Source organism: Zeus faber, assembly GCF_960531495.2.
Source record: "Zeus faber genome assembly, chromosome: 5".
NCBI lineage: Eukaryota > Metazoa > Chordata > Actinopteri > Zeiformes > Zeidae > Zeus > Zeus faber.
Window position 1 is genome coordinate 32,488,390 of NC_137192.1, and position 25,346 is coordinate 32,513,735.

General features: G+C 45.4%; 3 protein-coding genes across 3 annotated transcripts in view; 1 reads left to right on the top strand and 2 right to left on the bottom strand.

Moving 5' to 3' along the window:
* The window catches only part of LOC307230489 (zinc finger protein 385A-like), a 187,547-nt gene that overhangs the window by 59,057 nt on the left and 103,144 nt on the right, over positions 1-25,346 (top strand). The gene's annotated exons all lie outside the window — the stretch shown is intronic.
* itgb7 (integrin, beta 7) lies at positions 1,237-5,953 on the bottom strand (the record flags this gene model as incomplete). Its single annotated transcript, XM_080001142.1, has 15 exons — positions 1,237-1,593; positions 1,899-1,968; positions 2,076-2,236; positions 2,370-2,563; positions 2,765-2,975; positions 3,062-3,279; positions 3,491-3,681; positions 3,807-3,950; positions 4,277-4,366; positions 4,466-4,561; positions 4,654-4,809; positions 4,987-5,228; positions 5,308-5,478; positions 5,581-5,776; positions 5,900-5,953. The coding sequence occupies 14 exons, from the start codon at positions 5,951-5,953 to the stop codon at positions 1,906-1,908; spliced, it is 2,187 nt and encodes a 728-aa protein (XP_079857268.1). The 3' UTR covers positions 1,237-1,593; positions 1,899-1,905.
* On the bottom strand, positions 7,831-16,312 carry pfkmb (phosphofructokinase, muscle b). Its single transcript, XM_080000461.1, has 22 exons — positions 16,062-16,312; positions 13,823-13,896; positions 13,084-13,161; positions 12,491-12,680; positions 12,174-12,339; positions 12,037-12,081; positions 11,789-11,897; positions 11,574-11,669; positions 11,404-11,496; positions 11,163-11,288; positions 10,884-10,948; positions 10,726-10,789; positions 10,445-10,591; positions 10,148-10,218; positions 9,929-10,016; positions 9,615-9,767; positions 9,336-9,500; positions 9,162-9,223; positions 8,950-9,061; positions 8,726-8,825; positions 8,532-8,637; positions 7,831-8,378 (listed from the first exon to the last, which is right to left on the bottom strand). The coding sequence occupies exons 1-22, from the start codon at positions 16,144-16,146 to the stop codon at positions 8,237-8,239; spliced, it is 2,337 nt and encodes a 778-aa protein (XP_079856587.1). The 5' UTR covers positions 16,147-16,312; the 3' UTR covers positions 7,831-8,236.

The following is a 25,346-nucleotide window of genomic DNA, read 5'->3' on the forward strand; positions in this document are numbered from 1 at the left end:
AGAGCGGAACAGCCCGAGCACGGACTGGGTTCAGTCATTACAATTACAGTTAAAATCGAGTTTTACACCTTTTTATTATTATTATTATTATAATTATTGGTTACTAAATTTTCAGATTTTGAATACTTTCTCTATGGGGAAAGCCTGAAAGATGTGGTTTCAACCAATACAAAATAGGCTCTATGACGTAGATGGAGAGGGTTATTTCGTCATTCAAATCGAAGTGATCGCGTGGTAATTCTGCTCCCCTAGTGCGACGCGAGCCCTGACTGTTTATTCGCCTCGTCTAGTTGTCTTGTCTGCGTCGTCTTCGGCCGTGAACGCTCATAAACAATATTCCCACGGGGTGATCTCTTCACTTTCGTAGGAAGCGCTTGCATGACGTGGCTCAAATATCACCGGAAGAGAACATCGACACTCGCGACGTTCCCAAAAACACGGCGGCGCGCGCCTTGTTAAACGGTCCAATGTGGTGGGAATCCCACAAAGCGTGAGGAATTTACGAAATGTTCAGCAGTCAACAGGAACACCGTGTAGTTGAATAGATAACCTGCATCTTCTCCCCCTCGCATTTTCAACAGTTCATCCTGATCCTGACCAGTGTGATGAACTGTTGTTCTGAAGTTGGATTTTCCATACGTTGGTGTCTGGTGAAGGGTATTACGTCCAGCAGAGGGCGCCAGTGAATTGTGGTGCGTTCAGCTCACTCTCAAAGACCAGGGCAGTTATGACTTCGTGATGCGTTCGAGTTAAAAGGCAGACACCGTTATTGTCATCACTTAATTTATTAAGTCGAAAAAATACTTTTTAGGGACTACTCATAACGAAGAACGAAAACAGAACTGAATACAGGACTCGTTTGCGTGGAGTTTGGCAGTCTTGGAAATTAAATAAGAATGAATGGACAATGGAAACGGAAATGAGAATGGAGAAAGAAATGGTGGTGGGAAGGCAACAGTGGAATCTAACTTTATATATGTGCCACGTGATTCAAAAGACTGTTTGAGCAGAGGCCACATGTTCAAAGTAAACAAATGTGCATTAGAGATGGAGTGATGTCATATGGCAAATAAATACATACTATCTATTTTCCAATATTAATATTGACTCGTCTACTTAAGCATCTAAGCAGCGACATTTTTCAAAATGTTACAGCCCATAAACACATTTAAATCATCTAAAAAGCAAGAGGCACTAAACCATCAGATGTGCATGACTTCATTATGTAGTTTAAAGAAATTAGAATACAAGCACTTTTAAGACATGTGATGCACTCTTGCATGTTTGCGTTCATGTCTGACACCAGACACTGAAAGACTGGAAAAAATGTTGAAATGATAATGATTTATATCTCAGGCATAATGTTGTCATGATCTCACTCAAAGCAATAATGTACCAGCTCAACAAAAGCTTGACTTGTAAATTTATCCAACATAATTGAGAACGTGAGAGGGATGTGAGTTCCCTTTCATCTATATTCGTTTTCTAAATAGGCCATTTCATTTAAGTCATGATTTAATACAGAATGTGACAAGACTCGACCACTTGAGAATAATTACACAGCAATAAACTGCTCAACTTGATCTGAAGGCCCTGTTGGTAAAATTGGATCAAGAGACAAGCCACTTAAAAGATGATTGTTGCTCCTGACAAAGTAATGTAGGTTAAACAGGTTAAACTAGTCTCCACATGTAATTATAATAACAGTGAAGTCCATACATGAACTCCATAAAATTGCCAGAGAAAAAGGTATTTAACTCTCTGGTCTATAAATACAAAATGTATAGTAATATAAAATTCAAACAAGTGGTTTGCATTACAGCTTGAATAGACGCATTGTGTTCTGGATAAGGCGGAGGAAGAGCATCGATAACATTTGGTTGAGAGTTCTTACTTACTTACTACTTAGTCGTCGTGCAATGGGTTCATTACAGTGGTAGTGGCATTTTGAAACAAGGGGTTGTTCGTCTGAAACAAAAAGATAACAAAGATCATATGGGTGACTCAAAAGCCCCATTAAAATGGCAACCTTTACAGTTGTCATGGCTGTGATCAGTTTTTTTTTTCTCTCTCACATCTCTCCAGACGGTCTGTTCCTGTGCTTTGAGGAAACTGTGGTATTCTCTGCGATAGTGCATCTCCAGCAGCAGTCGGCAGATCAGGATCACTGCCACGCCGATGAAAATGATTCCTAACACTGAGCTGAGAATGATCACGTAGGTCTTGTCAATAGAACCTGTCGGGAATGCAAGAACGAGCGTCAGACAGGATGCTTTTGCTTTCCAAGAGCGGCTATTTAGAATGAAGAGATGCCCAGTGTGTCTGCGCTTTATCAACTTTCAAAATCAAAGTTCTCTACGCTTGCTCACGGGGCAGATCGGTGTAGTGCAGTTGGATGCTGCCGTCAGGGGAGAGCTTCACTTCATACGTTAAACTTTCGTTGCTGCAGGGGAAGTCCTTTGGGCCCGACACTTTGTACAGCTGAGCCGGGTGACACTGCTCTTCACAGATTTCCTGCACGTCACCCTTTGCCTCGTTCTTTGATATGCATGTCACACACTTCCTGGCAAAGGGAACTGTGTGTTTAGTTCATCTTAAGTCACACATTTCATGTATATTCAGTCACAAACTACAACTCCCTTTTCTTTATGGTTATACTCCTTGCTATTCGTCTTGCATTGTTGGGAATCGCATGACAAGTAAGGATTTAATTTCTAACATGAACACTTGGCACACATAGTCTTTTAAAAGACGCTCTACTCACTCAAACCTACTGCAAGCATTGATAATTGCAGAGCAGTGCAGATCGCCAAAATCTTGATCGCAGTGGCACCGGTTGCATTGGCATTTTCCACGCCCGCTGCATGTCACGTTAGCTCCTGTTCTGCATTTGTCCGTGCGAGTGGAACACTGACACGCAGAGCCTGTGTAGCCGGGAGAGCACTTACACTCCCCACAGTCACATCTCCCATTTCCTGAAATAGAAACATTTGTTTGGTTTGTATATACGATGATAGATGGATGTATGGATGTATGGATGGATGGGTGGATTCTCACATACCGCCACAGAGCGCGTTGTTGTGTCGTTCACAGTTGTTGTCATCACACTGGCAGAACTGTCCGCTGTGGCTGCCCCGGCACCGACACACTCCGCACTCACAGCTGCCGTGGCCGCTGCAGAGCTCAGGCGAATCATTCTGCCGACACAACGCGTCCAACGAGGCCGTGCCCTCTGTCTGTTCACATTCACAGCGCTGACCCAGAAACCCTGAGTCACAGCTAAGAAACACACCACGCGGTTGACCCGGAGTCAGACTCGGACCACGAGGTCGTACATCGTGCGGCAACTGAAGAAAAACATGTCCACGGGTCCTTCTTATACCTTTGTTGGTCACCACCTCATATCTCCCGTCGGGGTGTTTGCAGCACGCTCACATTTTCTTTGCTCCAAAACATAATACTGAAAGTAAAAAACAAAATGGAGACTTGCCTGCATGAACCACAGCTGAGGGTGCCATGGCCGCTGCAGTGTTCTGATGACACCTCCTTGGGTTTGCAGTTGCAGTCGCACAGCGTCTCGACAGTTATTTTCAGCCTCTCGCTGATGCCCTGAACTTTCAGGTGGAACTGCGTCTTCTCCGCAAGACATTCAGAGACGTTTAGGCGAACGGTGAAATCCACCTGTTCACAGGATGCCATGTTCCTATTAGCTGTTTTGGGGGTTTTTTCAATCAAAATACCACTTGTCAGTAGTGTTATTCACAAGATATCATAAATCCATTTTCTTCCACCCGGCGCAACCAAACCTGTTGATTGATCTTGACATTCACGCACTCGCCCTTCTTCTGCCAGGTTGCGCCGTCTCGACTGAGGTCACAGTGGGATTGGTAGGACACCTCGAGGCCCTGTGGGGCTTCGTGGTGCTCCAGGAATACAGTGGAGTGTAGGTTCTGGAGATAGAATATGTAGAATGTACTTCTAGTAGGTCTAGTGTGTGTCTGGGTATCTGTGTAGTGGACTGCGTGTAGTACAGAAAAACATATACAGCAGTCGTATTCAAGCAATCTGAGAAGGTGAATTACGCTCTCATGAATTGGCTGCTATTATCATGAGAGGGCTTTCCATATACACAATTCATATATATATACAGTATGTATATATAAATATAAATATATATATATATACAGTTTATTGATTTTTTTTCCATTGTCACATTTTGTAGGGTTTCCCAGAGGTATATTTGTGAATCGAAGTTAAGGAGCTCTGGTATACGCACATTGTATGCTTCTGAGATGAGCTGGACCACATTGCTGGAATCATTTTCGAGAATTCCTACCACTGACTGTGGAATGAGGTTGCTCAGTACCTACGAACAATAACGGACACATGAATGAATCCGATTAAAATTTGGACTGATAAAGATCACCTGTAAGCTGCGCTGAGATAGGACGTCCTCGACGCAAACCTTGTAAGCTGCGAAACTTTCCTTGGTGACGGCAAAAATAAGCTGGATATTGTTGGCCGTTAGGACTCTGGAAAGGTGACCTATGGAAGGGTAATCCTACAAAGCAACACGCAAATATAACAATGATTGATAACACACAATTTTTAAACTGTAACCTTGAATCCGCCCTGATCTTGACTATGACTTACAAATCTGTTTCCATTGTAGAAGCCGCTGCCATTGAGGTGGCATCTCCCGTCATGAGGCTCATAAATACCAGCGAGCCGTCCGTCGCCAGCTATGTGGAATGTGTCATCTGATGTGTAGACCAGAATCCTTGTCACATTTTTCCAACCAATCACGTCCTGCGCAAAAAGTGCAGATGGTAAAACAAGCGCCGGAGAAAAGGACACACAATGAGAGGGAACGAGGGGAAAAGACAAGAGGTGCAGAGTGAAAAGGCTGGAATGGATGGCTTTGTTGGAGCGGGGCGGGAGGGAGGGGGTAGAAGTATGTGTTTATCCATGTGGCATCTGTTTTACCTGGCAGACGGCGGCTTGCATTATGGCGTCAAAACCTGCCTCTGGGGAGTCCAGGTTACCGGAGATCCTCTGCCTGCTCACCTCCCGTGTGAAATCAGCTGCGTCTCTGGTGAGACCCAGGATGCTTTTGAAGCTGAAGGCAGGCTGGCAGCTGTACATTCTGCTGGGACAGGGGTGGTTCTTCTTCGCCTTCACCTGACTCACGTAGGGCAGGGTCACCTTGTCCACAAAGGAACCGAAACCTAGGAGATGAACACATTGGGATGACATCAAGGGGTTCACTCGGGTGACTTGTCATTTTTGAGCAAAATCTGAACTCACCTATACGTATGTCCTTGGTGAAGGTCCCAAGAATGTTGACGATATCCTGACCCAAGTTCTTGATCATGTCCAAGTCGTCCTTCATGGAGAAGGACAGGTCCATGAGGTAGTAGAGGTCAATAGGATAACCCTCAGCTCTTTTGAACGATACTCTGAAAGTATGTGGAACTCCTAAAACCCATAGAAAAGTAATTTAAAACAAAATATGCTTCCCTGTCTTGAATTTAAAACAAAATCTCTGAAATCGGGAACAACTTCAGTTTTGTAGCTCACCGACTCTGAGTGCAAACTGGAGGTTCTGCGGTTTAAGCTGGACCACATTGTCGGCCTTGTTGCTCAGGTCGCTGTTCTTCAGTTCCTCTTGTTTTGCGTGAGGATTGACGATGTTTGCCTTGTCACAACTTCTGCTGGTCAATGACTCGTCTGTGTCACAGCGCCGCTCGCTCGATTCCCCCGGTTTGAGGAAGCCCTGTCCGCAGAGTGTCTCGCAGTTTGAAATATTTAAACACAGGAACTACTTAAATTGCTTGATATTCACCTTTGAGGGGGAAAGCTTCTTAGATTTCAATGCTTGCTCACCATTTTTTTGCACCATGCACATCCAGGCCTCTTGAGGCACTCTGTGCAGCTTGGCTGGGGCATACATGTTTGGACCGCTGACAGAAATACATAAAAAAAAAATTCTGCTCAATGTTTGCAGCTAAAAGTTAAAGCAAAATAGCACAGTAATGTGCGGTGGTTAACATCACTTACTCACCCACCCACTCACTCACCCACCCACTCACTCACTCACTCACCCTGAGATTTAGTTTGTTGGACATATTGCAGGAGAAGTGGCACCAGGAGGAAAATCTTAATCATTTTCTTTCCATTTATGAACTTCATTTAGAGAATGTGGGTCGAGTAGAGGTATCCTGCTGGACAATGGTCAAAAAGTATTATATGCATTTTATATAATTAAATTATATAGTTTTGTGAAACATATTTGTGGAAACTATAAACTATAAACACCAATCAGCCACAACATTAAAACCACTGACAGGTGAAATGAACAACATTGCTCATCTTGTTCCAATGGCACCTGTCAAGGAGTGAGATACTGTATATCAGGCAGCAAGTGAACAGTCAGTTCGTGAAGTCGATGTGTTGGAAGCAGGATAAATGGGCAAGCGGAAGGATCTGAGCCACTTTGACAAGGACCAAACTATGATGGTTAGACGACTCTGTCAGAGCATCTGCAAAACAGCAGGTCTTGTGGGGTGTTCCAGGTATGCAGTGGTTAGTACCTACCAAAAGTGGTCCAAGGAAGGACAGCAGGTGAAGCGGTGTCAGGGTCATGGGTGCCCAAGGCTCATTGATACACGTGGAGCAAAGTCTAGCCTGTCTGGTCTGATCCCACAGAAGAGCTACTGAAGCACAAACTGGTGATAAAGTTAATGCTGCTATGATAGAAAGGTGTCAGAACACACATTGCATCACAGCTTGATGTGTATGGGGCTGTGTAGCCACAGAGCGGTCAGAGTGTCCATGCTGACCCCTGTCCACCTCTGAAAGCTCCTACAATGGACACGTGAGCGTCAGAACTGGCCAATCGAGCAATGGAAGAAGGTGGCCCGGTCTGATTAATCACGTTTTCTTCGACATCATGTGGATGGGCGGGGTTAGGGTCTGATCCGATGGAGCATCTGTGGGATGTGCTGGAACAACAAGTCTGATCCATGGGGGCCACACCTCGCAGCTTCCAGGACTTAAAGGATCTGCTGCAAACGTCCTGGTGCCAGATACCACAAGACACCATCAGAGGTCTTGTGGAGTCCATGCCTCCACTGGTCAGAGCTGTTTTGGCGGCACCAGGGTGATCCACACAATATGAGTGGTTGTTAGTGGTGGTTTTAATGTTTTGGCTAATCATGTATATATATAGTGTATACAGTATGTATATATATATATATATACTGCTAACTTGACATATTTCCAAACCATGTACATTTATCACACAATCCCCAAATAAATCTGTCAAAGAAAGGTTGTTCAAAATGTGTATTTTTCAAGCGTTAACAAAAAGAATATTGTCTGTGGATATTATTCATTACTTTTTCCTTTTGATGTTGTAATGGTTTACAGTATTCAAAAATTGTTTTACTAAGAACAAGATTCTTAAAAATAATAACTGTCTCTCAGTCTTTGGAAATTCAAGTTCAAAATGGAAACGTAGCTTACCCCGAGCAGTTGCTGACTTTGAAACCTGTCTGCTGGAGGATCTAAAATCAACTGCAGACGTTACACTTCCTCCCGCCTATCTCACTTCCAATCAGCACGTAGCTCAGTAAAAACGAAGACGAGTGCTGTTTGTTGCAACCATGGAGCAATAAAGTAAAAAAAAAAGAAAAAAAAGTGATAAAGTCATCTTAATCTCAAACACCTTTTTAAGTTCATTTTAGGTCTCACACACACACTGTTTCCCTATTTCACTAACACCACTCCAGGTTCAAACATGGCAAGGTCTGAGACAATGATTCAGCACACGGAGGAAGAGCATTTATTTGCAGTGTTCTTAGGATGTAAAATGACAAGTTGCCGTTATGTAAGAAATGAACAGAGAGAGACGCAATCGACGGCTGGCAGTCTATGGCATGTCTGAAAGGGGTCATAGACACTGTCGCAGCGACAGGAAACGAAAGATGATTGTGGATATTGTGGTGTAGAGCAGTTCGCTACGAAGGGGAAGGTGGCCATGTCATCGCAGTGAACTCAAAAATTCCATTTGTTCAGCCTTGAAGTGCTTTTCAAATCAGGGGATATGCTTGGAGACACAAAGGTATCAGTTGACTCAATACGACCTTTCTAAAGAACATCCTCCTGCCTGTTTCGTAAGTAGTTGAACACAATACTCTGTGTTTCCATTGTGATAATGTTAAAAATGGAGACGCTACTGATTAACAACACCCCTCTTCTTGATGACGTGTTCCATGGCAGCTCTTTTTGACGTGTCCAAAGGGATCTGGTATTTGGCCAGGATTTTCAGGATAGGCATTAACCTCAGCCACCATTGATTCTTGGGAATACGGTGCCTGCGGAGAAAATGCATGGTCATCGGCAAACATCATCGCTTCTTACAGCACGGTCGGAAAAAAACCCCAAAACTTCCGCCTTCAAACACGCCCCATGCACGAGATCAGGGGACGCGGAAAACAAAGTGGGAACGGACGCAAACGACATCTTACGCAACGTCAGTCTTCTCTTTGAGCTCCGCGAGAGGCTGGAAGACCAAGGATCTCTTCTGCATCCCCAACACGCAGGCAGAATCAGGGGAGTTGGCAAAGATGCGACCTGCAGGCAAAGAGACAACATGCAATAACGATCCGCACAGGAGGCACGACGGCAAAATTGGGGGCCGATGTGAATTTCAGGTTGTCACCATGTCTGTAGCACTCCTTCAGCTTGTCAGTCAGCCACAGGATAGACTTGGCACCCATCTTGGTGCCAAAGTTCCTGTCAAAGGGAGTGGGCGTTCCACCCTGAAAATAGAGGATGCGGATGTAAGGGTTTTTTTCCTCAAATGCAGAGAATTGACTGCGGTGAAAGACTGGGATTAAATAGTTATCACACAAGTCAAGTCAAGCATAAAATACCGCGACACACCTGCTGCATGTGTCCGAGAACATTCTTCCTGCAGTCAAACACGCCTTTGCCTTCCTCTGAGTACAGGTTGAAGATGAAGTCGGTGGTATAGTTGGCGTTGCACTTTTCATTTCTGTGAAATGACACATCTTTGGGTTAGGTGCATGGGTGGAAGGGTGCGGGCCTGCTGTCTCGGAAACATACATGTTCAACAGCCCGGAAGGCGCACAAACCTCAGAATCAGACCCCTCTTAACGGTCGTCTTCATCTTCTCCACCAGATGTTCCACATTCATCTAGGGGCAAGACAGCCATTGTTGAAATGAAGGGAGCTATGAATCCACCCGGCAAATCCTTCATCCATCTCATTTGTTTTTTCTCTTTTCTGGTTGGGTTACGAGCCCTGACCTGTAGCTCGTGAATGCCGAAAGGATCCTCGTAGATGTAGGCGGCGTCGGCTCCGGATGCCAAGCCGGCCATTGTTGCCAGGTAGCCGCAATATCCTCCCATGGTCTCAACAATGAACACTCTCCTTTTGGTGCCGGCAGCAGATTGCTTGATTCTGTCACAAGTCTTAGACAAGATTTCGGGGACGGATGACGGGGGTGTAAAGGAAAGAAGAAAGTTACTTTTTCTGCTTGTGTATGCAAATGTGCGTCTGTAGGTTTATTTCTGTCACAGTCTGACCATGGTAATGGTGTTGAGCGCAGTGTCAGCACCAATGCTGAAGTCAGATCCAGGAACGTTGTTGGAGACGGTAGCGGGAATAACGACCAGAGGAATACACAGTTCCTCGTACTTGTCGCGAGCCTGCACTATTTCCAGACCACCGGTAAAAGCCTGACAACCACAGCAAAGGTTAAGGCAACAGCCGAGCAACATCGACAACAAATACGACGAAGGCCATTTTCTCTGTGCAGTTTACCAGGACCTTTGTAGTTATTTTTGAATCATTTTGTAGGAGAGGAATGCAACATTACTGGAGGCCTGCAGACCCTCACCTCAAAACCTCCAATGATGACCAAAGCATGGATGTTGAACTTGGTAATGCTCAGACTAATCTCTTCCATGATTTCCATTGGCAGGCCCCTTAATATGAGATGAGCATTATAAGACCACATTTAATTTCTTATTTTTATGAAAATTGTATTTTTATAAAGGTATTTTTATTTATTATTATTATTTTTTCTAATAAAGAGAGGTTTAAAGACACTTCTCACCTCTTGGTACCCAGCATGGAACCACCCTTGCCAGTCCATCCTCCGACTCCACCCCAGGTGATGGGCTCAATCTGGACGATGAGAATTTCACAGAAGTGTGTGGATTGATCGTGTGTTTTGTGTGTTTGTGTGTGTGTGTGTGTGTGTGTGTGTGTGTGTGTGTGTGTGTGTGTGTGTGTGTGTGTGTTCGTTTGATCCTGCTCTAAACAGTGTTTTGGCATTCACGCTGTAAAGATAATACATTTTCTAAGGACTGCGAAAAGAGAGGATTGTTATCTGTGTGTCGCAAGGCCTTACCTGTCCTTGGGCCAAACCCTCAAAACCCTCGTGCACTGCCAGCATTTGGTGACCCTGGAGGAGGCCTGTCCTCACGGCCGAACGAACGGCAGCGTTCATTCCAGCACAAGGGGCACCCACGTTGAGTATGGCAATATTGACATTACTCTGTGCGGGGGGGGGGGGGGGGGGGGGGGGGGGGATTGAAAGGGTGTCATTTATCAGAATAAATACACGAGGAAGCAAAGGGAACACAAATCAGCAGGTCAAGCGGCAGAGGTGCTCAAACTGTAGTTCCCTACCTTTGTGTCCGGGGGGTGCACGTGAGCCAGCATTTTGTACGTGTTCAAGTTATTCTCAAAGCTCCTGTTTTTGGACAGGAAGGTCAATGCATAGGCATCAAACACCGAAAGCAACACTTTAGAAATGGATATGGCAACACGCAAGGCGCACGGCTCACTTTCCCCGGAGCTTCACAGCGTCCTGGAACCTCCCTTCGGCCATGGCTGTGGTTACGTCTTTAGTCTGATTGGTAAATGTAGGAGATAAAAAACAAAAAACACAGTTCAAACTACGGCCGTTCATCATTTATCATTGAGACACAACATCTCTTGAATATACAACATGCAGAATAGTCAGTTTGGTCCGCCCCTTGTTGTTGTACTGTTAATGTGCTTTGCTCATCCATCTGAGTACTCCAAAAGAGGAGCGGAGGTGATACAGGGTGTGTTTCGCTCACCACTTGGACACATTCCATGAGGGGCAGTCTGACGGCCATGTTCCCTGACAAGCTGACCACACACGCAGGTGTTTCTGGTGTCGCCTCTAAAAGGGCCATCACAGCCTCCACGCCCATCCTGCTGCCCTGGATGATGGGAGAGGAGAGTCATGAGACGTGGGTCGTATTGTATTTTTTTTTTTACATCAGTTGCTACTCATTCACAGAGCTCACACGGTATATTGGTAAAATAGTTGTTTACCAGGATCCTGTCGAATGCGGATGGTGTTCCACCTCTCTGTACATGGCCCAAGACAGTGGCACGGGTGTCAAAGCCGAGCTTCTTTGTTACCAGCTGAGAAGACACAAAAATAGATATGAAGTTGACCAAATAGGACAAAGGAAGTGATTATAAATTCTGTCCTCACTGACCTGTCTGACAAAGTCACAGGTGATAGGTTTACCCTGGCTGTCTATGGCTCCCTCAGCGACGATGATGACGTTTAAACGGGAACCGCGGCCTCTTTGCTAGGTTGTGAAGATAGTAAAATATCTCAATATGCCTTGCCTTCACACAGACTAGACAAATGTGAAGAGGCAGAGCCCCAGAAGGCCATAAAGCTTGTGGTGTGAGAGTAGAGACTTACATCCATTAATCTCCTACAGAGATGCTCTTCCCAGTTTTCTTCTGGGGGCATTTCTGGAATAAACACCCAGTCAGCACCGCACGCCAGGGCTGTCACCAGGGCTAAATAACTATGGGAAGAGGTATAAATCATCAAAACATTTGACATGAGTCCATCCCCCGTCCAACGCAATGACAGAGAAATACCCTTAATTTATATGGCGATGAGAGCTTGACATGATGAAAGACTGGACAAGAAGTGTGACTCACCCACAATGCCTGCCCATCACCTCCAGAATGAAAGTCCTCTGGTGACTGCAGACAGGCACGGATTAGATCAGAGGCCGTGACATTGGAAACATTCTCTCTGTCCTTAAAACGGGTGTCCGTGCCCTGCTCATGTTCACCTCTGTGCGGTAGTGGTGATGGCGTCCACAACCTCTATGATCCTGTGCAGGGCGGAGTCCGTTCCGATGGTCATGTCAGTGCCGCAGAAGTCGTTGTCGATGGAGCCCACCATGCCAACGATGTTGAGGTGCGAGGAGCGTTTGGCCTCCTCCCCCGTGATCTTGCCTGGGTACCGATGAAACGACAGCACAGATTTGACAATGATCTCAGGTCGTCAAGATGGTACAGATGTACTAACACAGTACAGCAAGATCATATCTACACTTTCATTTGACAACGCAAGGGCCCTTCATTCATTGCGTTGATCGACTCTCACCGGCTTTGACCAAGTCAGCCAGCAGCTGAGACCACTCTGTGCGAAACTGGTTGGCGCCGGTCAGACTGCCGTCGCCTCCAATCACACACAGATTGGTGATGCCAAGCTTGACCAAGTTACATGCGGCCTTGGTGCGTCCCTCCTTGCAGCGGAAGTCTTGACAGCGAGCACTGCCGATCACAGTTCCACCCTGATTCAAGGCAAAGTGTAAAGGTCTCAGAAGCAAAACAGAACTACTACCTCGACTGACAGTCAGACACTTTTGGGCTGAAAAATTTAGACGTCGGGTCATAGTAAGCCAAGCACAAAAAGAGGAAGTGAATAGAGGAGGCAGTTAAGGAGGGAGGTCAGAGGACCGACTTAAACTGCAGTCGCTGCGTCTAATACTGGATAATGTTTCTATTTGAGGGAACCATGGCATTTAAGTGCCCGTTTGACCTACCCAGAACTGTACTACAGTTACATAGCTCAAAACGTGGCATTAAAAGACAAAAAACTGTTAAAACAGAGTCAACACATAGGGACGATAAATGTATTTTTTGTTTCTTTATGCTTCTGTTGGTGTTCATTTGTCTGTGTTAATAAATATTTACCAGCTGCAGCATCATTGAAACGCTTTCCCATGTAGCTGGGCGGATATTGTCTCCTCCATCAACAAGACCCTGGTAACCCTGGAAACAAATGACAGAACACAATGTAGAATGTACAGTATACCTGTATATATAGTCACTGGGGCTGATAATCCCTTTAATTGGTGTGTGCGTGTGTGTGTGTGTGTGTGTGTGTGTGTGTGTGTGTGTGTGTGTGTGTGTGTGTGTGTGTGTGTGTGTGTGTGTGTGTGCGTGTGCGTGCGTGCGTGCGTGTGTGTGTGTTGGAATGTGTCGATGATTCTCCCCACCCTAATATCTGAGGCTATCATAGCTATGGCTAACTTTTCTTGTTCTTGTTGACTCAATTAGTTCTAATTTGTTGTCATGGCATATTGCACTAATGACATATGAGTTCTCACGTTCACTAACATATCTAGGGGGGAAAAACACAACTTTTTTTTATTCTGATGCCTCACAGCTATCATGCACTTGTACCTGGTTGAATTTAGAAACAGGTGCTCAAGCACTTCAAGTTGAGGTTCCTCCAAGGGTTGATGTCTGCTTTGACATTGTTTCTAGCCTCTCCTGTAAGTCCCTTTTGGACAAAAGCCTCTGCTAAATGAATAAATGTAAATGTAAGTTATTCCCTCTAAGCTGAAGGCTGTGTGGGGGTCAAATAATCATATTCCAAAAGGGGCTGAGAGGATAGATTGGCAACAAAAGTGACGAGAGTAGCATTTACCTCATGGACAAAATAGACCTTGGCTCCAGTGTAGAGTCCCACTCTGACTGTGGCCCTCACCGCCGCATTCATACCTGTACAATGTACAGTTCACGCACATCAGCCTGTTATCTGCAAAGCAAACTTTTGACGGTATTTTGTACAATTGAACAGCGGGCTCTGTGAATCATGAGTGTCAGAATGCAATCGAATGCATGCGATAAAGTCCTCCCATTTAGGACAGCGGGCATTTTGCACCATAACAAAATACACAAGAACATCTTTATCAAAATCTAATTGCATCATCGGGGTACTGCTGAAGAGCAACAGGATGCTATGTGTTTTTGGATGGGAGCTGGGTTTTCTCGCAAGGCCAGTGTGTTTAAAGGACAAGATGTGGATAGATTGACATTGAGGGAGCCAAGTGCATCTCGGCTTTCAGCGATAGAGGAGCAGAGGGGCAGAGGAGAGGAGGGAACGGAGGGATAGAGCTGCCTACTGCGCTCCCCTTCACCCTGGCATGGACATATGATGGAAAGGTCATTTCTCTAAAATTAGCCCCCGTAGCAGACGCAGAAAAGAAAAAAAAAAAACTAGAAAGCCAGCGAGAGTGAGCAAAACATGACTAAGGGCTATCAACATTGCTGAAAGTATAATTTTGTAATGGTGAGAGTTTTCTATGATGCCAAAAAGGGGGATATACCATTGGCGACTGTATAAATAACTGGCTTCGGTGTTTTGCAAATTAACCCTGAGTCTTAACGCTTAGAACGTTTGGAGGTACAGTGAAACGGAGAACCCACAGCCCCAAACTCACATGAGAAGGTTAAGAGTGGTCACAGAGAGACTATTCAAAGGTCACAGTGGATCTATTCATTTTGGCTACTTTCCTCTTTGGTTTTGACGACCCATCTGAAGGACCTAGTGCTGCACTTCTATCAGACCCTTGTATGTTCAATAGCAAAGAGTTCACAAGGAGTTAATATTATGACTAAACCTTCAAGTCTTTAAAAGTTGAACTCTATGGGTTGGTTTTCTTATTGTGCTTGCTACAGTTGGTGAATGCCAGCATGGCCTATATCGACTACCTGGCTATACATCGATCAGCCAAAACATTAAAACCACCAATAACAACCACTCATATTGTGTGGCTCCCCCTCGTGCCGCCAAAACAGCTGTGACCCGTGGAGGCATGGACTCCACAAGACCTCTGAAGGTGTCCTGTGGTACATGGTACCAAGACGTTAGCAGCAGATCCTTTAAGTCCTGGAAGTTGTGAGGTGGGGCCCACATGGATCAGACTTGTCATTCCAGCACATCCCACAGACGCGCGATCAGATCAGACCCTAACCCCCCCCTTCTACATCCACATGATGTAGAAGAAAACGTGATTCATCAGACCGGGCCACCTTCTTCCATTGCTCCATGGTCCAGTTCTGATGCTCATGTGCCCATTGTAAGAGCTTTCAGAGGTGGACAGGGGTCAGCATGGACACTCTGACCGCTCTGTGGCTACACAGCCCCATACACATCAAGCTGTGATGCACTGCGTGTTCTGACACCTTTCTATCATAGCAGCATTAACTTTTTCACCAATTTGTGCTACAGTAGCTCTTCTGTAGGATCAAACCAGACGGGCTAGACTTTGCTCCTCCTGCCCATCAATGAGCCTTGGGAGCCCATGACCCTGACGCCGGTTCACTGATTGTCCTTCCTTGGACCACTTTTGGTAGGTACTAACTACTGCATACCGGGAACACCCCACAAGACCTGTTGTTTTGGAGATGCTCTGACCCAGTCATCCAGCATCACAATGTGGTCCTTGTCAAAGTGGCTCAGATCCTTACGCTTGCCCATTTTTCCTGTTTCCATCACATCAACTTCACAAACTGACTGTTCACTTGCTGCCTCATATATCCCACCCCTTGACAGGTGCCATTGGAACCAGATGATCAATGTTATTCGCTTCTCCTGTCAGTGGTTTTAATGTTGTGGCTGATCAGTGTACAGCGAAGAACTAGCCAATGATGACCCACAAACCGCCAACTCTGGACAGAGGACAAACATATATCTCTGCATATCCTAAATGAAAGTATATGGCAATGAAATTTGAAGTGATTTTGAAATCCTGCTGTTGTCAAAACAGCCGGTCCCACACTTGTTTGGAATCAGATCGGCCCAACCACCTACCAAGGCAAACAAATAAAAACACAGTGCATTCCTGCCCTGGGTCTGATGCCTCCCTCGCCCCTCAACTCACCCTGGGCATCGCCTCCTGAGGTGAGCACGGCGATAGCCCGTCCCACACCCATCTTGGTAGGGTCCACAGGAGCGGGTGTTGCCATGGTGCTGGAGCTGGTGCTGGCTGACGGGGAGAACGGGGTAAAAGATTGGCTTTGGTTCTACCAGTCCTACGACACTGCTGGCGGGACGGCGGAGCACAGAGCGTCTCAACCTTAACTCTCCTGTCCGTTCTGGAAAGTGACTGGAGCAAGGGGAGACTGCTCTGCTTGCACATGTCAAGGCACAAGTAACTGGACACACACACACACACACACACACACACACACACACACACACACACACACACACACACACACACACACACACACACACAGACTTTGATGACCTCACAACATTTGCAAACCATTCAGTGTGTAATTACAGTTTTTTTTTTTTTTTTATGATTGCTTACATACCAAAATTAAAAATAACACACAGTTAGTGAAACTCAACACTCGAGGAGCAAATCCTCAGCCCAGATCTGCAGGACCATAAGCACATTCTCAGCCTTGCACTCTTTGCAAAACACCACACACAGTGTTTTGCAAAACATGTAACTCACTTCTCTACATGAGACATGAGAAATCTAACATGATGGCTCTTCTTTGTCATTTCAAACCACTTTGAAAATGCCACACCCGTGAACCAATTCATCAGACACGGCCGTCAGTTGTACAGACACTTCGGTGCAGAATTGTAAACTCACCAATCAGGCCCAAGTGCTATAAAAAGGCAACAGGTGAGTGTACCTGTCTTCCACAAAAATGGAAGGCAACGTTGCACTAAGAGGTGGAGGAAGAGGGAGGGGGAGCTGGGGGAGGAAGAGGAAGAGGAAGACCTGGAGGAGGGCTTGGACAAAGAAGACGAGAACCAAATTTCTCAGGTGAGATTTGAGCAACGTCGGTTGACCATGTTGCAGAGCGTGTGTTGACATGGAGAGAGGCTGCACAGAGAGTCCGGCCCAACCTCAGCAGATATACTGTAGAGCACAGGCTCTACTGTCCACAATAAAATCAGTATAATAACGCCTACTTTATGTACTACATCAGTACTTTTTGGTACCCATTCACTGCATTCCAAGTCGTCCTGTCAACTGTCCTGTGACATTTTACATGTGTTTTGATTGGGCTACACAGGACTGAGGGTCGAGAACGTCAAGGAGGAAGGGACATATTCTCCATATTCTCCTTCCATATTCTCAGAGGAACAAGAGAGGGCTATTGTCAACATGGTTTTGGCCAAAAATGCGATACGCCTCAGGGAAATTCAAACAAACATCCTCAATGACCGCACAGTTTTCAATAATGTCCATCGGGTCTCATCAACACTGGGGCGAATGCTTTAAAAACACTGCATACAGATGAAACAACTCCACCGAGTGCCATTTGAAAGGAATTCTGAGAGTAAAAGACCTGCAGCATGAATATGCCGAGGCAAGTAATACACACTTCAGTATTATGCACCGCACACACAGAACCTTTTTACATGTAAACTTATAGTAAGCCTATAATGAACAATACAATGTTCTCTTTTTTCTGAGAATTGCAAATGGATGCTGATGCAATCCCGCATGAATTTATCTTCATAGATGATTCTGGGTTTAACCTGACAAAAGTAAGAAGAAGAGGGAGAAACATCATTGGCCACAGAGCTACTTTGAATGTCCCGGGCCAACGTGGTAGTGACATCACAATGTGATGCAATCACGCAGAATGGGGTTCTCCAGCGCAATGCCAACTTAGGTCCTTACAACGCAGCCCATATACGTTTTTAGACAGACTACACAACATCGTCACAGCAGAAGACCAAACGGATGCAGAGCAGATGAGATACGGTGTCATCTGGGACAATGGACTGTATCTTTCCACCGATCTGCTCGGTGTCCAAAACTGGTTTCATCAGCATCCTCAATTTTCCCTCCAATACCTCCCACCTCACGCTACCTGCCTTCACCCCGTTGAGGAGTTCTTTTCAGCATGGAAGTTGGAAGGTTGACAATCTCCAGCCCTATGTGTCAGGATACCCCTCATTCAAGCCATGGAGGAGGCCCACGACCAAATTGACGCAGGGTCTCTGCAACTCCAGCTTGTTGTCTCCTGTCTGATTTTCAGGTGCAACATGCAACCTTTGGGAATAGATGGATGTATCGACTGATTTTACAATGTGGAGAGAAATAAATATTTTCGCCAGTGTGCAGTACTGGTCTCGTGTGTTGTGTTTGGTCGATATATTCATTTACTTTACTCTTACAATATCTATGAAGAAATCAAACCCAGCCTATATCATGAGAAAAGCAGAAATGCTGAAAAGTGTTTGAGATTGAGCACAGCAGTGTGTAACTGGTTCAAAAAGAGTCGGATCGCATGAACCGTGTGTGTGCCATACAGTGACAACATTGGGTTTTTATAAATTATTGTATTGTTTTGAAACAAGTGTTTAATTAAGTAAAATATCTGAGGTGTTCTGTTACTTGTGTCGGTGGTTGTGTGAATTTTGTGTAGTGTTTTGACAAAATCAACCCTGTCAATAGTCATTTTCAATAGCTTTCAATTCAATACAATAGTATGCTGACATTTTTATGTCAGTATGTATGTAAGCGTCTGACATAAGGTGACGGTATCGATATACTTGTTTTTAATTGAGGTAAATTTCACCTAAAATCCCCAAATATATAGTACAACCACAATAATTATAATCACATTATTATTATTATTATTATTATTATTATTATTATTATTATTATTATTATTATTATTATTATTATTATTATTATTATCATCATCATCATCACTACTACTGCTATACTAAATGATTATACATTTATATTTATAACTTATATTTAACATAATAATAACATTACATAACACATAACATTTTTATAACTTCACCCAAGATAATGCCCAGAAAAAGTTAAAATGTCAAATGATAGCTCCCAAATTGTCTTGTGTCTTACATGTTGGAGAAGTCCTCTGTTCAGTGACGGCTGAGTGGTCCTCGCCACCTGAGGGGGGAGAACAGAGGCCATTACAACAGTTGCTGCTACAGGTTGAGGAAGGTGACATAGCTGTGACGTGCGAGCTCTGTCTCACTCACATGATATCCCCTTTCTTAGACTGGCTTTTAGCCGTAGCTGCGACTCTTTTAATCTCCCCGCGACACTGTGGGTTCAATGTGATCTTCTTTGCACACGAGGTGAAAACGAGTGCCCCCTCTTTTACAATATTAGATCTAAATTCGTGGAAAATGGCTCACTTCTCTACGAATGAGGAAGATGCAACTCCGGTAACTCCGACTGCAAAGATATACAGTACATTCAAAAAAAATTAAATGACTTCCAACAAATATAAATATGTAACACAAAACTCCGAGTCAATATCGTTTCTGCAGTTATGTGCGCAATGAAAAGCCACAATTCTGGACAGATACCGAGACCGACAGAGTTGGAGATCCAAAAGAAAGGAATGACATTCGTAGGAATCTTAAAATAGGCGCAGACTGTCTGACATTAGAGGAAACAGCCCACTGAGACCTACTCTATACAAAGCACCCAGCTGCCACGCCCCTTCTTTGAGGGTAAGACTGGAACACTGCACAGATATTTCACTCAATGAGCTGAAACGTTTGAAACACACCACGGAGCACGCGCTGTCCTTCGCACTGAGAAAAGTGGCCAGTTGTGAAAAACAAGGCCAACACATATACACACACACGCACGCACACGCACGCGCACACACGCACGCACGCACGCACACACACACAGACAGACACACACAGACAGACACACACACACACACACACACACACACACGCACACACACTGCCATAGTACACAAACACACCCCGAAATGTAAACTCCCACACCATTTACATACTGTGGTCTAATGAATCTAGGCTCGAGCCTTTTTCGGAGCCAGAAAAATAAAGAAGTTAGTGATGTGAGGAAGAGAGAGAGTGCCGCTGTAGTAACAGGGCAGCATCCTTAGAGCTGTTTATTCCACACAGTATTCTGGATCCGGGCCATATCAATAGCTGTCATACCGGCAGTGCATCCTGATTACTGTAGAAGTAGTCTGAGATAGTTCATTCAGGCTCACAGGACGTTCTGAGGGCCTTTGTGCGGACCCAAAACCAACTTGCTGCATGGTGACTGAAGTAACGGGGTCAGTGTTTAAAAAAAGGGCCACTGCAGTGTGTGGCAGCTTCAAACAGAGAGCAACACATCCAGCGCTGTCTCCCTGACCCCATGGAGGCTCTGCCACCACAGCGCGGCACTCTGGGAAATATGATACCAACAAAAGTCCATCTGACATGCTGCAAACTCGTACACTACACACACGCGCACGCGCACACACACGCACGCACACACACACACACGCACACACACACGCACACAAAGCCAAGACCCCACTGGAGCAGTTACCTGTCATGTGCTGCGACCCTGTCACAGTCCGTTTCCCTCTTCACGTTCATAAGACTTGCACCCACACCCACACACACACACACACACACACACACACACACATACACACACACACACACACACACACACACACACACACACACACACACACACACACACACACACACACATACACAAACACAAACAGTCACGCTCTCCCTCCCCTGCACGTATTAAAAGCATGCTGCTAAACATGCCAGCCACATACAGATGCATGAGCAAGGATGTAGCATGACACACACACACATACACACACACACATGCACACACACACACACACACACACACATAATTGGTTCACTAACGATGTGATTCATCATTTGTGTCAGCGCGAAGGTCAAAGAGCAGCAGCCGCTATGAAAGTAACGTCACAGTTTGCTGCTGACTGAAGCGGGACCACAGACGGTCAGCAGACGACCACGTAAACAGATTGCATCATGGGAGGCGCGCACGCTCCGTGTTTGTGCGCCTCTCTCCGATATTGTCGGTTTCTGGAAGAACCGAGTGGCGGCTCAGCCCTACGGCGGTAGGGAACTTCGATCAATATTGCAATTCAATCGCCCATTCCGTCCTCCTGGACAGTGATAGCGCTCGCACAGTGTGTAATAAAGCGTCCGGATCAATACGGCAGCGCCGCCACACAAAACGCTTCCACTGCGTATCAATGCAATGACAAATGGACACGGACTCATTCAAACCCTCACTCTCTCCCGAGTCGTCATACCGAAGAGCTTGCTAGATGATCATCTGGTATATTAACATTATTCTACTTTGACAGTACTCTACTCTACCCGCAGTACATAAATTAATACTTGCTGCACACTGGTGGGAAAAAAAAAACACCATAGCGATTATGATTGACTTAATGCACACATGTAAAAAGAGTCAAAAATATATTTCTTGGCTCATTCAAAGCCACCAACAATGATGTGACATTTAGACCAAATGTTTGGACTTAATTTGAGAAAAATTTCAGAAATGTATTTCATGTGAAACAGGACGGACGGTAAAGCTTGACTTTTATTGCGTGTGGATGGATCGCCTGTGTCTTATGCATGGAATGGCATTTTAGTATGTTGTGAGGACAATGAATTGCTTCCTCCCTCCACGTGGTGTTTCCATTCACTGCAGACACGCGGAAGAGCGAGGCACTTCTGTGAAATGCCCTGGGATCGCCAACAGGGGGCAGCCGTCCGCGTGTGTGGCCCCGGTGTGTGCTTTGTCCCGGGTTGTGGAGCCGGGACGTGAAGCTCTGGCTTAATAAATCATGCACTAAACCTGTCGGTGCAATTTTGTTATATTTTATTGCAGTTTAATCAGCTCAATGAATGTTTTAATAGCCTGATATTTCAGAGCATGGGTAGCAATGCAGTGATAAATTATGATGGGTGAGCCCCCCCCGCCCCCTCCCCCCTACACCCCCCCATTCCTCTTCCTCCAGCTTTCTGCAGATAATAACTAATGTTGACGTATTCAGAAGGCTTTATTACCACTGGGTTCATGGTGGGCTTGTAGATTATTCAGATGCATTTTGTAATAATTGAGGTTACTTTGGATAATATAATTGCTCTTGAAGTAAACATTTTAACCAATTAAGCAGCCTCAGCGCCATTATGGCAGTAAATGTACCTTTAATTGACCTTTTTTTCCCCCATTTGAGACATTTCCCACATTGCTTGGTTATTCTCTCCGCCACCAGAGAAACTTGTTTACTTTCCTCAGGTTGGAGCACCCGACTCCACCTTTCACCACTGTGCGTCCCTCACTGGTGACCACGTCTTCACCCTCCTCTCCTCTCCCAGTGGATTACTCCATTTGTCCGTTTTTTGTTTTTTTTTGTTGTTTTTTTTACCACCTGCCCCGTGCACCCATCATGTCCACCTCTTAATCGTCCCGTTTTCCACCTCTCCTCCTGTTTTCTTATTTCCCCTTTTGACCTTCAGCTCCCTAGCTTCATCACTCACTCCTCTTCCCGTATGTCCCCGGACCACAATGTAGTAATGGAATGCAAAATCAACATGTCTGTGACATTTTGTCCCCCCTCCCCCGGCTCTCTCTCTCTCTCTATCTCTCTCTCTCCCTCTCTCTCTCCCTACTTCTCATTCATACTGTTGTCCTTTTCGGCCCCGCGCCACTTGCCATGATGTATGACGGCTGGTATGACAACTTTAATAAGGACGTGGATGAGGGGAGGAGGAGGCTTGGGGCTGTAATTAAAGACCAAAGGGTCTGGGTGAATAAGGAGGGAGGAAAGGGAGGTAAAACGGTGGCTATCCGCCGTTGAAACAATAAATCAGCCTGCCCCTTTAGCCCGCCCTCGACACAATATCACAATAAACCGCTCACCAGCCCACCACCCCCCCACCCCCACCCCACCCTCCGCGAAAAAGCAATTCCGTCATGTCTTGTTAGCTCATTTGTCTTCATCAGCACCGGTGGGAGGTTCGGACCACATCCCCTCTCTCCTCCATCACTCCCCTCCTCAGTCTGCCCCCACCCAATGCCGGGCCCCACTGATCAAAGCACAACACACCAGCACATCAGCATGGGCACGGCTATCATATCACTCTGCACACACACATACACACACACACACAAATAAACACTTAAACTCACACTCACAAACAGAAACATCCAAACACAAGTACAAACACACACACACACACACACACACACACACACACACACACACACACACACACACAGAGCGCAATAATGGCATTCAGAGCCAATTAAAGGATGACTAATTAATGAGACATTTCCTATTGGGTTATTGATATGTTAATTTGCAGTTAAATAAATTAGAGTGTCCTTAGGGCTACATTTCAATGTCTCTCATAACTCTAAAACAGTGTAAACAATATAACATTTAAATCTTACTTTAAGCCAGACACAGAGAGAGGACGCATCTGTATGTTGTATTACTTCTGTCTTTATCTTCAAACACATACAGTACACAGACGCACACACAAACACACGCACACACATGCACACACACACACACACACACACACACACACACACACACACACACACACACACACACACACTCAGGCACACACCCACGCATGCACACGCACACACACGCACACACACACAGATAAAGTGTTGATAGCAGTACCATCACATATTCCAATATGTTTCAGGTCACAATCTTTCAATAAAGTTGTATGAATATTTAAATAAAGTTAAACCAAGTTAGTTATGTACAGAAAGAAAGTAGCTGGAGGTGGAGGGAGGAAAGTTCTTTATTCTGGAGACATTTGATGAACTGAATACACCGAAAACCATTATAGAGACACAAGGTCTATGAGAGAGAGAAGGATCACCTTGAGCAGTGGTGGAAGCAACAAAGTACTTTGTCATATATTCGGTTTCGTAGACGACATTTAAAAAGGAAATATCTGTGCTGTTTATTCAACTGCATTACTTATACTGTTTATCAAAAGTAATGCAATTTTTTAGTAAATTCTGTAGAAAGGTCACTTTTATCTCAATCTGTTATATCGGCGCACTGGATATGACATGTACTTTTACTTTTAATATTTGAATTACATCCGGGTCCGGGTATTTGCACTTTTACCTCAGTGACATGTGTGACTACTTCCACCACTGATCTTCAGTGATGCCTATGCAGTAAAACCAGGCTAAGTAATCTGCCCCCGAGTGCCTCCAGTGTTTGCAGGCAGCAGGCAGCAGTAAAAATCATAGGTGCCTGAAGACAACCGTGTTTTCTCTCCCGGCTCCGATTTGTACCCCTTCTTTTTTTTTGGCGTAAGTGACGTTGTTAGGACCACCAGGGGCCTCGGTGCTTACCGGCTGCCGGACGGACGTGTCCATCAGCAGCTTCCGCTTGGCAGCACCGGGAGGCGCTGACTGACAGCTGTCAGTCCGGGCGACTGAGGGGTCCGGACGCCGCGACAAGGGAAGTGCCGCAGTGTCACGGCGGAGGAGCAGGATGGTCTGATCAGGGAGACAAACAGGATGTGACCTGGTCCACTGGGCTTCACCCCCCCCCCCCAACTCCACCCAAAGCCCCCACCCTAGCAGAGACGCTCTGACAAGACATGGAGCAGTGGAAGGGGAGGGTGGAGAGAGAGTATATAATACAGTCCCTCGGCAACAGTGTTGTATATCCGTCCCACAACAAGACCGCCTGACAGCAGACAGGGGGACAGCTGACTGCTTCACACACACACACACATACACACACACAAACACACACACACACACTTGCACAGCCCGAGATACAGGTGTTGGGGGTTTATAGAGTAATCTAGAAAGGCCTTTAAAAAACAGAATTAGTTGTGGTTACGTAAATGCAAAACAGCACTACGATGTTTTTGAATCATGACAGTGAATAAGGGGATGAGTACAAAATATTTGTAAATTCTAAAGCTGCGTTGAAGCCATTTCAATCCTCCCAATGTCCTGTTAATGCTGGTGGGTATGTAGGTGTGTTGTCCTTTTAAACTGTACACACACACACACACACATACACACACACACACACACATACACACACACACACACACACATGCACACACACACAGATGATGATGATGATGATCATCATCATCATCATCGACATAATAATAATAAACAGCTGTAATAATAAACAGGAATGAAAGGCAGGGGCACAGAAGATCTGCTCTCCTTTCAGACGAGGCTGTGTGGCCACCGTCTCTCTCTCCCCCGAGGTGAGAAGAGGGGCGGGCGAGAGAGCCGCGGGGAACAGAAGGGGGGATAGGAAGCTCCGGAGAAGGTGTCAAAAACAGACAGCTACATTAACACGCGCGGGAT

Excerpts from the sequence above, each read along its gene's own strand:
- pfkmb (XM_080000461.1), bottom strand. The coding sequence starts at position 16,146 with ATGGCAACACCCGCTCCTGTGGACCCTACCAAGATGGGTGTGGGACGG. Across the intron at positions 9,062-9,161 it reads AAGAGGGGTCTGATTCTGAG|AAATGAAAAGTGCAACGCCA; the intron begins GTTTGTGCGCCT and ends GTCATTTCACAG. Across the intron at positions 8,826-8,949 it reads TTCTCGGACACATGCAGCAG|GGTGGAACGCCCACTCCCTT; the intron begins GTGTGTCGCGGT and ends CTCTATTTTCAG.